Source organism: Tursiops truncatus, chromosome 4 (genome assembly GCF_011762595.2).
Source record: "Tursiops truncatus isolate mTurTru1 chromosome 4, mTurTru1.mat.Y, whole genome shotgun sequence".
Taxonomy (NCBI): domain Eukaryota; kingdom Metazoa; phylum Chordata; class Mammalia; order Artiodactyla; family Delphinidae; genus Tursiops; species Tursiops truncatus.
The window spans coordinates 72,630,609-72,643,998 of NC_047037.1; the positions used below are offsets into that span (position 1 = coordinate 72,630,609).

At 43.9% G+C, this 13,390-nt stretch overlaps 1 protein-coding gene across 7 annotated transcripts in view; it reads right to left on the reverse strand.

Moving 5' to 3' along the window:
- Positions 1 to 13,390, reverse strand: part of RUBCN (rubicon autophagy regulator) — a 68,117-nt gene that overhangs the window by 19,667 nt on the left and 35,060 nt on the right. For 5 of the 7 annotated variants that reach the window (XM_019922627.3, XM_033855704.2, XM_033855706.2 and 2 more), the window contains exons 3-10: positions 11,048 to 11,131; positions 8,638 to 8,797; positions 7,888 to 7,994; positions 6,686 to 6,842; positions 5,520 to 6,053; positions 2,022 to 2,117; positions 1,201 to 1,316; positions 306 to 513 (exon numbers count right to left, since the gene is read on the reverse strand). In XM_019922627.3, coding sequence (XP_019778186.1) covers positions 306 to 513; positions 1,201 to 1,316; positions 2,022 to 2,117; positions 5,520 to 6,053; positions 6,686 to 6,842; positions 7,888 to 7,994; positions 8,638 to 8,797; positions 11,048 to 11,131 — 1,462 coding nt within the window. The remainder of the gene's footprint in view (positions 1 to 305; positions 514 to 1,200; positions 1,317 to 2,021; positions 2,118 to 5,519; positions 6,054 to 6,685; positions 6,843 to 7,887; positions 7,995 to 8,637; positions 8,798 to 11,047; positions 11,132 to 13,390) is intronic. The other 2 variants (XM_019922629.3, XM_033855707.2) reach the window with 1 other exon arrangement.

Consider the following 13,390-nt stretch of genomic DNA (forward strand, 5'->3'; position numbering starts at 1 on the left):
TGCAATAGGAATAATAGGGACTTTGTTTTCTTAGAAAAGATAATAACATGTAAGAGTATAACACAAATAAGATAATTTATAATATACATGTAGAGGTAGGAAATGGATGAGCTCTAGGACTCTGGTCTGGTAGAAAAAAAGAAAAATTAGAACAACACAGAAAATCTTTCTGACAGCAGAGGAACCCTTGGCTTGTGTATAACATCTCACATGAACATACGAAGACAAAAAAGAAAGCCCACGAGGTACTAAGTCTTATCCCGAAGCCTGAAGAGGCAGGAACAGGCGTTCACAGCCTCACTCACTTCCATACTCAGTCTCCTGGTACACAGGGAGCAGATTCTTGGTGCGGATCTGCTGGCGACGAAGGCGGATCTTCTGCTTCAGTTCCTGGATCTCCCTGTCACTGTCCTCCTCCCCTTCCTCCTCTTCTAGGCACTGGCTCATCATGTTGCACTTCATCAGCTCAATGGCAGCAATCAAGGATTCTGAGATGCTGAAGTGGGCATTTTCCTGGGGAAGAAGAGCGCCAAAAAGGGGACATCTCACTGATTATACTCTTGGAAAGTAGCTTCCAGAACGCGCATTGCTTTCACTCAAAACACCCAGGGGAAACGCTCCTATAATGAAAGCTGATGGCCAGAAAACCTGTTGCATATTCTCTTTGCTCTCGTATCTGGCCATGCCTGGCCTTCCTGTCCCACTTTCCACATAAAAATATGACAGAGAAGAGGTCAGGTCTTTCCTAAAACCATACACTTATATACAAAGTATTAAGGCAAATGTGATGTCTCAAGATAAAGTGCTTTGTAAGCTATAAAATGCTACAGGGACATCATTTATCACATATCTGAGCCTTAGAACAAAATACAAAAGTTGATTCTGGAGACAGTCTTTACCTAAGGTTCCAGGGTCAAGGAAACAGTAATCATGTGACTAAAATTCAATGTTTCTCTGTCCAGGGTAGCTTCTAAGACAAAATCAGTAATATCTCTGGACTCAGTGAGGCGCATAGGCTCCCAGAAGAGCTTTCCAGAGACAGAACTTGTTGAGCTTATCTTTACTGTGACTTACCTGTATTGTAGTCTACACCCATGTTATTGCTGTGTACCCCAAACCTCTTTAGGACAAATGGCACTGGAGCCCTCAGACCAGATCTCCCAACTCATGGGCTTTTCAGTGGCTCCTTAGAGTCCTCACCTTTTCCAGGTCTGCACAGCTGCCAAAGTCTTGCTCAGACAGGTAGCTGATGAGGGACTGTCCCTCTGATGGTCTTCGGAACATGCCTTCTCCTGAGCACAGGTACTGACTGCCCTCTGTGGGAAAATGGAATGTGGATGTGAAAAGCCCTGCTTTGAAAAGCAAATCTTCTTTACAGACAAGCTTCTTTAAGAAGTCTGATGATTTTAACACTGAAGATGCTCCCAAGTCTTCCCGGATAACAGGTTGGAAAGATGTCTACCTTCTACAGGAATTTCTCTGAATCTCGGAATCCCAGAGCACTAAGCCCCTGGGTTAGAGAATGGTGGAATAAATGGAGAGAGCCTGGAGACAACCCTTTGACCACCTAAAGTTAAAGATGACATACTCGTCCTCCTACCCACAAACAAAGAAACCAAAAAACCTGTGCTGTGAGTCAGACAAGGAAAGAAATGGCTCTCCCTGTGGATGATTTCCATGTGGAGCCTATCTTCGGTAATTAAGCCTAGACACTCAAAGGCCTCTTTTCAAGGTCCCTCTCACCCACTCAGAGAGCCATTCCAGCTGGTTCACCAGACATTCACGGTGATAACACCCATAGCACGAGACAGTGGGACCCCTAAGGCAGAGAGGAGCAAGAGAAATGGCAGGGTAGTGTGATTTCTGGCACAGGGGTTGAAAATAATGAAAGGGAGGGTGAGACTGTATGGTGTGTACCCTCCACAGAGCTAAGATGAGCTACACAGCTCAGAGTGTGGCAGGCATGGGGGGACCAGAGCAAAGACATGATTGCAGCACTGGCCTTCCTAGTACTCACTTACCATACTCCATGTACAGAGAGCTGGGTGTGCTGACTTCACTGCTTTGACCAGAGTAGGACAAGGGGCCTCTCAACTTCGACTTATCACTGCAGGATTCTAGTGTCAGTGGCCACCAGGGAGTAAAAACACACATGCGAGGTGAGCGACACATACATTCCCAACTTTGGAGTTTCAATATTTAACTGCTCCCATTCCCAATGCCCTCCCGAACAGGAGAGAGGTGGCACACCAACAGGGAACAGTCCAAGAATGCAGGAACATATGGAGGAAGGGAGGTGGGAAGTCGGTATATTCTAAGGGGAAAAGAGAAAACATGACCTGGAATGTGGCAACACAGAGGTGAAAAAGAATCAAATCAAAGTGGATTCATGAATTTAGTTCTCTCTTCTTCCATCTTCTTACCAAATGTTCCAGGAATATCAGCCAATTTCTACCCTCTTGACAAACCAATTTAGAAAACAGTCCTCACATGGAGACAAGCACACTGAAACTTTTCTGATAACTTGACACTAGACTTTAAAACAATATCAGAAGGGTTAAACTCACTAAACAAACACTAGGATATGGCCTCTCTTGCACCTGAAATGTAAATTTGTCATGCCTACAAATTTAACCCACTTCTGAACTGGCAGAACAAAATAACACCCAGCAATGTCCTTAAAAGCAGCATCAAGACAATGTTAGAGAAGCCAAGGATGATGGCCTTGTAACCAAAGGGCTCAGCCACAGGGCTGTAGACCCAGCGTTCCTGGAGAAGGAAGGGAGAGGTTTCATGAGAAGCCTGGCAAAGTAGGAAGTGTCTGGGTAGCAGTTTTCAAGGAACATTGAGAGTTGAGAGTGGAGGAATAGCAGCAGGCATGGTTCACAGGAAATGGAAACTGATATTCTCCAAAGGGAAACACAAAATCCCCAGTGCCACAGAAAGAAGAGCAGGCAGCAAAGCAGGTGGGTGCCTGAGAAGTGAACAGGATGCGCTGGGAGGACTAATGATTGAGCAGCATCCAACCCATTTCCTTGACAGATGGTGCCAATTTGTCAGCTGCTCCTCTCACAAAAAATGCTACTACGTGGTAAGTGATAACTCTGTGTTCCCTTGGTGGTCCTGGCAGTGGGCTCTGCTCCTCACAACAAACCAGCAGTCACCATGATGCCTTGGTAAGAAACCATGATTTGGAGGCAAACTTTGAGGTCCCCAGTCAAACTCAGTGCACAACACAAACTCCAACACCAGAACCTTATTCCTTTACAGCATGTAAAGGCCATCCAGCCTTTGCTCACTGAGCTCACTACCTCCTGATGCTACCCATTCAACTGATCAGCTCTAATTCTTAGAATTTCCTCATACTGACTTGAAATCTGTCGTCTTACAATTTCTTATCTCCTCAAGAACAACAAGACTCTTCTAAACAAAGGTCTCGCAGACTTGTTCCTCTTTAACCTCTTTGCCAAGCTAACACAGCCAGTGGCTTCACCCATTACCAGGAGGCCATAATTTTCAGTTCTCCCTTACCGCTCAGTCTTGCAGACACATTCTAGCATCAATATCTCCATGCATGATGTACCCAGAATGTAATACAATATGCAGTTTGAACAACACTGTGAAAACCAAAGAAACAGACTTAAGTCAATAGAAAAACCTTGTGCAATGGCTGGAATGAGGGGGTGGGGGAGAAATTTACAGGGGAAGGAAGACAGGTGAAAGAAAAAGGAAACAGGGGACTCCAGGAGAGGCAAAAACATGCACTCACATCCAAGACCACAGAAAGAGGAGAAAACACATTCTGGTGTTAAATCATGGAAAATAAAGTAATTTGTAGTTAAGTATTCAGTTATAAGAAAAATTCTGCCACTGATTCATCATGATGTCTTAGACAAACAGCAGACCTCAGATTCACCTTTGGGCAATACAGGCTTGACAAGTCTTGATTCTATCTCCTGGATGCTGCTGAGAGACTGAATGAGGCATTTGGAAGTCGTGGGCAAAAAACGTATCATGCAAAACAACGGTATTATTTTACCAACAGGTCTAACCATAACTACAGGACCAGGCCAGCCAGACTTGATTTGACACCAGAATGGAAAAGGAAGTTCGAAACTAAGCAAGATGGTCACAGAGGAACACGAGGAGGTGGGGGTGGGGGCTGGACAGACAGGACTGGCTCCCAAACCTGCAATGGGATCTTCAACTATAATGGTGATACTCCTGGGGCCTCCTGTATGTAGACAGACAGGTGCAGAGGAAAGTCCAGAACACGAGAATAGAGAGTGAGAAAAAGAGCGTCTTCTTATCTAGCAAAGGTTGGGGCTTAACTCCTGAGAGGGAACCCTAGTGCAGAGGGAAAGATGACTCGTACGAGAAGCTGCACATGACCCACACTCCCTCAGATCCTTCTGCTTAGGTTTTCTCTGGCTCCCTTTTCCAATGCAGGTTCCCGCAGTTTCTGGAATCCGCATGGATGCAAGAATGGGGGCAGGGGAGTTTTACATGCTCAAACACTAGTAGCCTGGAGTACAGTAGACTGCTCCAGGAGATGTGAAGTAAGGTCTTCACATCTCCAGGTCTGCTCCAGGAGATGTGAAGTAAGGGTCTAACCCAAGTACTCTTCACATCTACGAAGGCTCATGGGAAGACAGGCTTTGATTGGCAGCTCTAGTTGTAAAAGGAAATCTTCCTTTTTTGCTCTTAATTTTTTATACTTTACTTTTATATTTTATTTCTGAGGCTTTTCCACCCAGAACTGGCCTTGAGCACAAATCGGCCTTCTACTTGCTTTTATGGAGATGCTCTTACGAATGAAACCCAACCAAAGCCTGCCAGACACCAACAACCTAGGAAAGATGATAGTAGGGAAATGGCAAAAGCAATGACACCACCTTGGCCATGCCTAAGGTGCTCTCTGCTAGCAGCTGGCGTCTGTGTGAAGGAGGTCCTAGTAGCCAAGGCCTCCTTACCCAACTGCCTTTCAACCTGAACTAGTGATGGAGCAGTCAACCCCACTTACTTGTTTACTAGGTCCCATCACCCCATACTCACTACATCTCTAGTGTTAATAAGGAAACCCTAACATCAGTTTGCCTCTCTCTTATTGTTATTATATCCTGACCAAACTTCTCAGGAATCACAGGAAGGGACGGAATTTAACGGGATTATTTTTAAAGCTCATTAGTACTTTCCCTCTGTCTGAGAGATGCATTTAAAACTTGGACTGTGATTAGTCACACTCTCCTCTGGTGCTAAAGAACCAGTGAAAGAATCCAGGAAAGCATTTACTATTTAGCAATGTAGAAAGGAACAAACATAAATATTCTCAGAGAGATTTCTTAGGTATCCACATTATATTACAAACTTCTCTTTTTCATTATAAGCAATATACTCTTCATATCATCAGAAACATAACTTCTCTTTCTGCCATCTGAAGACCCTTAAGAACAAACTCGCCCTTCCACCTGAACTTCAGGAGGCCACCTTACTGACTACGGGCTGGTGGTTATCATTACCTGGGGCTCCTCTGGAGGCAATGTTGGTATCCGAATGGGAGCGAGTATGGCTCCTCCTTGTTCCACCGGTGACAGTGAGTGTTTGCCCCTCTGAGAAGCTAGACCTGCGAAGGACATTGGACAACTGGCTCTTCCCACCTCCCTCTTGGTCCCCTAGAGAGGAAGCAGCAGAATCTCGCTTCTGGGAGCTGCTGGAGGAGAACAAATTGGAGCTGTTGCTCTCAGCATTGCTGCTGTGACTCTGACAGCTGGCGGTCCGGCCTCGGGGGTCCTGGTTGCCAATGGCCAAGTACTCAGGCCCCTCACTGGCATCACTTGGGGAATCATTCTGGCTGCTGACCCAGGGTGCTTCTAAGGGGCTGGTCAGAGTGCTGGAGCTCATCTCATTTGGGGTCGAGGGGGAGTCCCCGGCTAATGCAGAGATTGGAAGCAGAGGGGCTTGGACGGTTTGATCCTCTGCTGGCGAGACATGTCCTCTGCTTTCTTGAGGTTTCTGGCATGGGCCACAGAGTGAAAAGGAAGTAGATCTTCTTTCTAGGATATAAAAAGAAAGGGAAAGGAAAGGTGAGGTGGAAGCCTTTGGTACCTGTGAAGGGCTTCTCCACAACTAAGGAACAAACTCCCTGTTGTTACTGGGTGCCCAGGACACATGGTGTCACGTCAGAAAGGGCTAAATCGTTCAAGGTAAGCAAAAAATTACTTAGAAGCAGCTAAGTCAAAAGCATAAGCTCTTGGGAGAATGGCTTCATTGCTTATTCGTATGCATTGCCCATCTATAACATGAGCAATAATAATAACACCTACCTCGTAGGACTGTTTTGAGGGTCAAACGAGATAATATATACAAATTGATTACAACAGAGCCTGGCACATGGCAGGCACTGAATAAATGTTAGCTATTATCATTGAAATGCCTTCTGGCAATGCGGAGCAGAAACCCAGGGGAAACTAAAAACATCTCTTGCCTCTGTTACTTTAATGATGCTACTGAATTATCTTAGGCTAGTTGCTATATACCTCTTTAAGATTTCCATATTAAGACATGAAGTTTGACAAACTGCATCAACCCAAGGCTCCATCTATAGCCAGCCTGTGAGCACCCACTAAGTCCTCTGCTTTCCAGGCCTGGGGATACATGTTTTGACTACCCCTTGCTGCCCCCATACCTGAGCCATGATGGGGTATGGATTGGTGGAGGCTAGAGAAGGACCCAAAATAGGAATGCTGAGCATAACTGGTTGAAGGGGTGTACGTGGAACCAGGCAGAGCTGTCAGGCTCTGGCTCTTTGTCACCAGCAGCGGGCTCTCATGCTTTCTGGCAAACTACAAAAAAAAACACGTGTCAGAGTCAAGGATAGAGGCCCTCAGAAGAGGAGCACTTAGCACTACAGAAATGCTGGTAGGAACTGGCCTTTGGCAGCAGGCCTGAACTGCAGCCAGGGCCAGTAGATACAGCATAGGTATCCTCTATTAGAGCATACAGCTTTGAAACTTCAAAGTCCTGCCATACACCACAGCTTCTGCACTGGAATCCTAGGTGGTCAGACCAGAAATGCTTATCATGGAGGCAGTACAGCAAAGTGCTTAAGACTATGCACTTAGAAGTCAGATACGCTGGGGCTCAAATCCAGGCCCTATCACTTACAAGTTCTTTGGTCCAAACTTTGGGCAAGTGACTTATCTACTCTGTCCCTCAGTGGCCACCTTTATAAAATGAGATTAATGCCTACTTGATAGAGTTCTGAGGATTAAATGAGATGATGCATGTACTGTGCATAGCACCATGATTGGCACGTAGAAAGTATTCAATAGATGGTAAGCAAGAATCGAAATTGAAAAACCAGGAGAGATAGGGGATCCCTCACAAAAGAAATAGGGATTGTGATTCCTTTCTAGTGGAGGCACTGATATTAGTGACGGGATGAGTGAATTAGAGAGTTAATAATAAGCAACATAAAACAACAAAATTTTCTTGGACAAAAATGATCCTGTGTAACATCAGGCCACACTACATCTGACACCCTATCTATAGCCAGCCTGACTCAAAATCATCCCTCCTCTCCCTAGCATTTTATCAAGCCTGCCCTTAAGGAGGTGCTTACTCAGACTACAGATTTCTTTAAGGATTTAAAAAAATAGACACCTCCCTCCTCAAATAGACTTAAGCTTACTCACAAATAGACATTTTACTTAAATAGGTACTTAATGGTACCTCCTCTTCTAAGATTTTTTGTTTTTGTTTTTGTTTTTAATGAAAGTCTTTCAGTTCACAATTGCCTAAGTGGAGTAGTTTGCTACATACGGTTACATCATGGTGAGGTCTAGGAGGCCAGAACATAAGACACAGATAATTCTTTGGCCACTTTACCATAGATGCATCAATCTGAGCCAGGAGACGAGGGTTGTTCTGTTCCACTGCTTCTAGGCATTGGAGCATGGCCGTGACATGGGAGTCGCTTAGCAGGAAAGCAGTATCTGGGGAGAGAAAACTACCGCAATGATGGAGCCCATTAGGGAGAACTTCAGCCTCCCTGTATGGCCCTGGGAGAAGCTCAGGGAAGGAAAGAGGGAAAAGGCAAAGATGACTTGAGGAGAATCATACCACTGTGGACAGAGGGGAACTAGGGACAAATAATGTACAGAAGAGGCTAAATCATGTGCAGTATAGCAGAGGCCATGACAAGAGGCTTCAAAATCAGAAAGACTCAGATTTGAACTCTGGTTCTGGGTGACTTTGGCCAAGTCACCTAACCTCCTTGAGCTCTGCTTCCCTGATTGGAAAACAGGGGTATCAATACCCAACTCTCAGGGCTGCCGTTAGGTATATATGTATAAAAAATATATAACAGTGATTGGAATATAGGAAACTCTCAGTAAACAGTAGTTACTCTTACTGATTTGCGTATATGGGAGTAGGGAAATACCTTAGCATAAAGCTTGACTGCATTTTACATAGCAAGTTAGAGAGAAGACTAGATACATGTTTCTGATTAGAATCTCTATGGCATCAAGTAAAAGTATGAGACCCTGAGGTAACAGTGGGTCTATAAAGGAAGAGTAAAGTAGAAGAGAATGAGGAAGTACATGTACCAGTACTGGCTATGTGACCTCTACCCACCTGTGTAGAATTTTCTGATATACTGTCTGTCCCCCAGCAGAGGTCGGAGCTGGGCTGAGAGACAGTGGCACTGCAAGCTATGCTGCAGCCACAGCTCCGCAACGGCACGCTCACTCATGCCGTCAGTGCTGCTCTGGCCGTTCTCCTGCAAGTTGATGAACTAGGAGGCAAAGAAGCATGAGTCAAAATATACATCCAGGGCTTCCCTGGTGGTGCAGTGGTTAAGAATCCGCCTGCCAATGCAGGGGACATGGGTTCGAGCCCTGGTCCAGGAAGATCCCACATGCCGTGGAGCAACTAAGCCCGTGTGCCACAACTACCGAGCCTGTGCTCTAGAGCCCGTGAACCACAACTACTGAGCCCAGGTGCCACAACTACTGAAGCCCGCACACCTAGAGCCTGTGCTCCGCAACAAGAGAAGCCACCGCAATGAGAAGCCCGCGCACCACAGCAAAGAATAGCCCGCTTGCTGCAACTAGAGAAAGCCCACGCGCGGCAACGAAGACCCAACGCAGCCAAAAATAAATAAATAAAATTTAAAAATATATACTTCCTCGTAAATCCAGCAAGATTGAGGCCTAATGACCTGAGAACTAAATTGAGACAGGTAAGAGGAGGTAATCAGAGATATTTGCCCTCCAGCTAACATCTACAGGTTATAGAGGAAGGAGAGGGAAGGAAAGGATTAATGTCTCCGCTGCTGGTTTGGGCCACTAGAAAGGGACTAAGCAGTTAAGACGTGATATGCAGCTCCTGGAGAGGACAAAGCTGCTACGTCTGTCTCTTTATGTTGTAACTCCAAAGAGGCATCTATTCTCCGGGTATTCAGAGGAAGAATGAACTTGACATCTCGCCTTCTCTCACAGAGTCCTCTATTTCAGGTAGCCTCCAGAAAAGAATGCAAGAAAAACCTGGGGTAAAAAAATCTAGGAAAAATGCCCCCAAACATTCTTCACCAAAGAGAAATCAGCTGAGCACGTCTTGTTGGCTTTCGCCACAGCATTTCTCTATTTGGAACTTCCTTCTATTGGCTGTTTCTAAAAGCTAAGTCTCATAGTTCAGGATCACTGCAAAAAATGTATGGATGGCAATTTCAGGCAGCTTCTAAGAGGAAATGACTATATTTTATTTTATTATATATATATATATATATATATATAAGCAATATATTTTATTTTATTTTTTTAAATTATTTATCTATGGCTGCGTTGGGTCTTTGTTGCTGTGCGCGGGCTTTCTCTAGTTGCGATGAGCAGTGACTACTTTTTGTTGTGGTGCACGGGCTTCTCATTGCGGTGGCTCCTCTTGTTTAGAAGCACAGGCTCTAGGTGCGTGGGCTTCAGTAGTTGTGTCACATGGGCTCAGCAGTTGTGGCACATGGGCTTAGTTGCTCCGCAGCATATGAGATCTTCCTGCACCAGGGCTCGAAACTGTGTCACCTGCATTGGCAGGCATATTCTTAACCACAGCACCACCAGGGAGGTCCCATGATATATTTTAGAGAAAAAAGTTAGAGGGGGGTTTGGTGGGAAAAATAAAGTGATAAGGACAAAGAAATCCATGTAAGAAAATCACTGGGCTCTGGGCTTTTCTCACAAAAAAGGCCAGAGTGACACCTTGTGATTTGGTTCCCTGATCATTTAAAAATAAGTTACTTTTCCAGACATCACCTTGGCAATGAATCTGTCAGTGGGTGTGATATACATGAAACAAGACTGGTCATGAATCAGTAAGTATTGAAGATGGGTGATATTTTGGGGTTCATTACACTCTTCTAATTTTGAATGTATTTGAAAATTTCCATAGGCAAGGGTTAAATAAATAAATATATAAATTTGGCTGTGATTGATGTGGAACTAGCTGTGTAACTCTGGCCAAGTCACCTAACCTCCTGGAGCTCTGTGTCCCTGGTTGGGAATCAGGGGTATCATGCTGAGCTGAGAGGACGGAAGAGTACAGTGCTACTCTACTCTCCAATGCTGTAGGGAACATGTTAGGCTCCATTTGACACTGGTCTCCAGAAACCTCACATTTTTTTTCTATTTGGTGCATCCTCTTCTCCTTAAACAGTCATCAGCATATCAGTCCTACTTACCCCCAACCATTCAGGAAACTTCTTGCCATTTGTCCTAGATTTTGAAAAGCTTCACTCTGGTCCCATATTTGCAAATCTTTTGAAAATAACAAAATTTTTTCAGGTCTTCCCCAGAGGAGGGAAAGTGGCCTAGAACAATGGGTGTGCAAAGCTTATGTTTTAAAGTAAATCATCCTCCCCTCCAAATCAGTCCTACAGGGATAATTTCCTCTCCTCAGTTAATAGGAAATTTGACATATGCCATCCTTCTAGCCTAGGAGACTCTTCATACAGAACATCAAACATCAAAGCCTTGTGGTTACCTTCACCTCTTACCTTCTCCACATGAAGGGCCGAGTGGGGACTGAGCCAGCGGATGTCTTTCACAAACTGCCAGTAATCAGTCTGGCGGCAATACACCTGTTTCAGGGACACAGAAGGTAAACAAATTGTTACCATTTTGGACCACATCTAGTTCTCGTACTGACATTCAAAGAGAGGAAAAAGAAAAGCCTAACTTGGGACTTCCCTGGCGGTCCAGTGGTCAAGACTTCACACACTTCCAATGCAGGGGGCGTGGGTTCGATCCCTGGTCAGGGAACTAAGATCCCACATGCCGTGCGGCATGGCCAAAAAAAACCAAAGCCTAACCTTCCCTTGCCTCAACAAAGGTTCTCAGCAGCAATAAAAGGAATATATACAGATATTCACCCTTTTAAAGAATAATTGTTAAAAATTATTTTAATTGTTCTTTTGAGGAGGTAATACAATGCATATGATATAGAAGGCTATATAGGTGACCCTTGAACAACACGGGTTTGAATGGTGGGTCCTCTTATAAGTGGATTTTTAAAATAAGTATATAGGAAAATTTATTGGAGATTCGCAACAATTTGAAAATAACTTGCAGATGAACTGCACAGCCTAGAAATATTGAAAAAATTAGGAAAGTTAGAGATCTCATGAATGCATAAAATATAGGTAGATGTTATCCTATTTTATCATTTACTACCATAAAATATATACAAACATTATAAAAAGTTAAAGTTTATCAAAACTTACACACACAAACACTTATGGACCATAGACGGTGCCATGTGCAGTCAAGAGAAATATAAACAAACGTTAAGAAGCGGTATTAAATAATTGCATAAAACTAACTGTAGTTAGTTTTATGCAATTATGTACTCCTATAATAATTTTGTAGCCACCTCCTGTTGTTATTGTTGTGAGCTCAAGTGCTGTGAGTGTCCACTCAAAATGCCGTGTGACACTAATCATCTCTGTATGAGCGGTTCGTCTCTCCAGTAAATTACATACTGCAGTAAAAAGTGACCTTGCCCAGCTCTTGTGTATTTTCCATTGTGTTTAGTGTAATACCAAAGACCCTGAATAACACCAGGGGACCCATACGAAGTGCTACTAGTGATGGTGGGAGTGCTCCCAAGAAGCAGAGAGAAGTCATGACATTATAAGAAAAAGCTGAACTGCTTGATATGCACCGTAGATTGAGGCCTGCAGCTGCAGTTACCCACCATTTCAAGATAAGTGAATCCAGTGTAAGGACCATGGTAAAAAAAGAAAAGGAAATTCGTGAAGCTGTGCCTGCAGCTACTCCAGCAGGCACAAAAACCTTGTACTTTTTGAGAAATACCTTTTAATCTCATATTGAAAAATTCAGCTTTTATGTGGGTACAGGATTGCTATAGGGAAGGCATACCTATGGACTCTAATATGATTCAAGAAAAAGCAAAGTCATTATGTGACAACTGAAAGCAAAAAGAAGGTGGAGGATCTAAAGCTAGGGAATTCAATGCCTGAAAAGGATGGTTTGAAAATTTCAGAAAGAGGTTTGGAGAAGCAGCTTCTGCTGACCAAGAGGCAGCAGACAAATTCACAGACACCATTAAGAAAATAACTGAGGAGAAAGGATATCTGCCTGAACAGGTTTTTTTGTTTGTTTGTTTGTTTGTTTTAACATCTTTATTGGAGTATAACTGCTTTACAATGGTGTGTTAGTTTCTGCTTTATAACAAAGTGAATCAGTTATATATATATACATATGTTCCCATATCTCTTCCCTCTTGTGTCTCCTTCCCTCCCACCCTCCCTATCCTACCCCTCTAGGTGGTCACAAACCACCGAGCTGATCTCCCTGTGCTATGCGGCTGCTTCCCACTAGCTATCTACCTTACGTTTGGTAGTGTATATATGTCCATGCCTCTCTCTCGCTTGAACAGGTTTTTAATGCAGATGAAAGTGCCCTATTCTGGGAAAAAAATGCCACAAAGGACATTTACTAGTAAGGAAGGGAAGCAAGCACCAGGATTTAAGAAGGAAGGGACAGGCTTACTCCACTGTTTTGTGTAAATGTAGTTGGGTTTATGATCAGAATTGCCCTTATCTATGAAGCTGCTAACCCTCAAGCCTTGAAGCGAAAAGATAAACACCAGCTGCCAGTCTTTTGGTCGTACAACAAGAACCCTTTTTCTGGATTGGTTCCATCAATGCTTTGTCCCTGAAGTCAGGAAATACCTTGCCAGTAATGCAATAAGACAAAAAAAAAAAAAAAAAAAGGGGGGGGAGATAAAAGGAATACAGATTGGGAAGGAAGAAATAAAACTGTCTTTGTTCACACATGACATGGTTGCCTATGCATAAAATTCGAAAGTTCGAAAG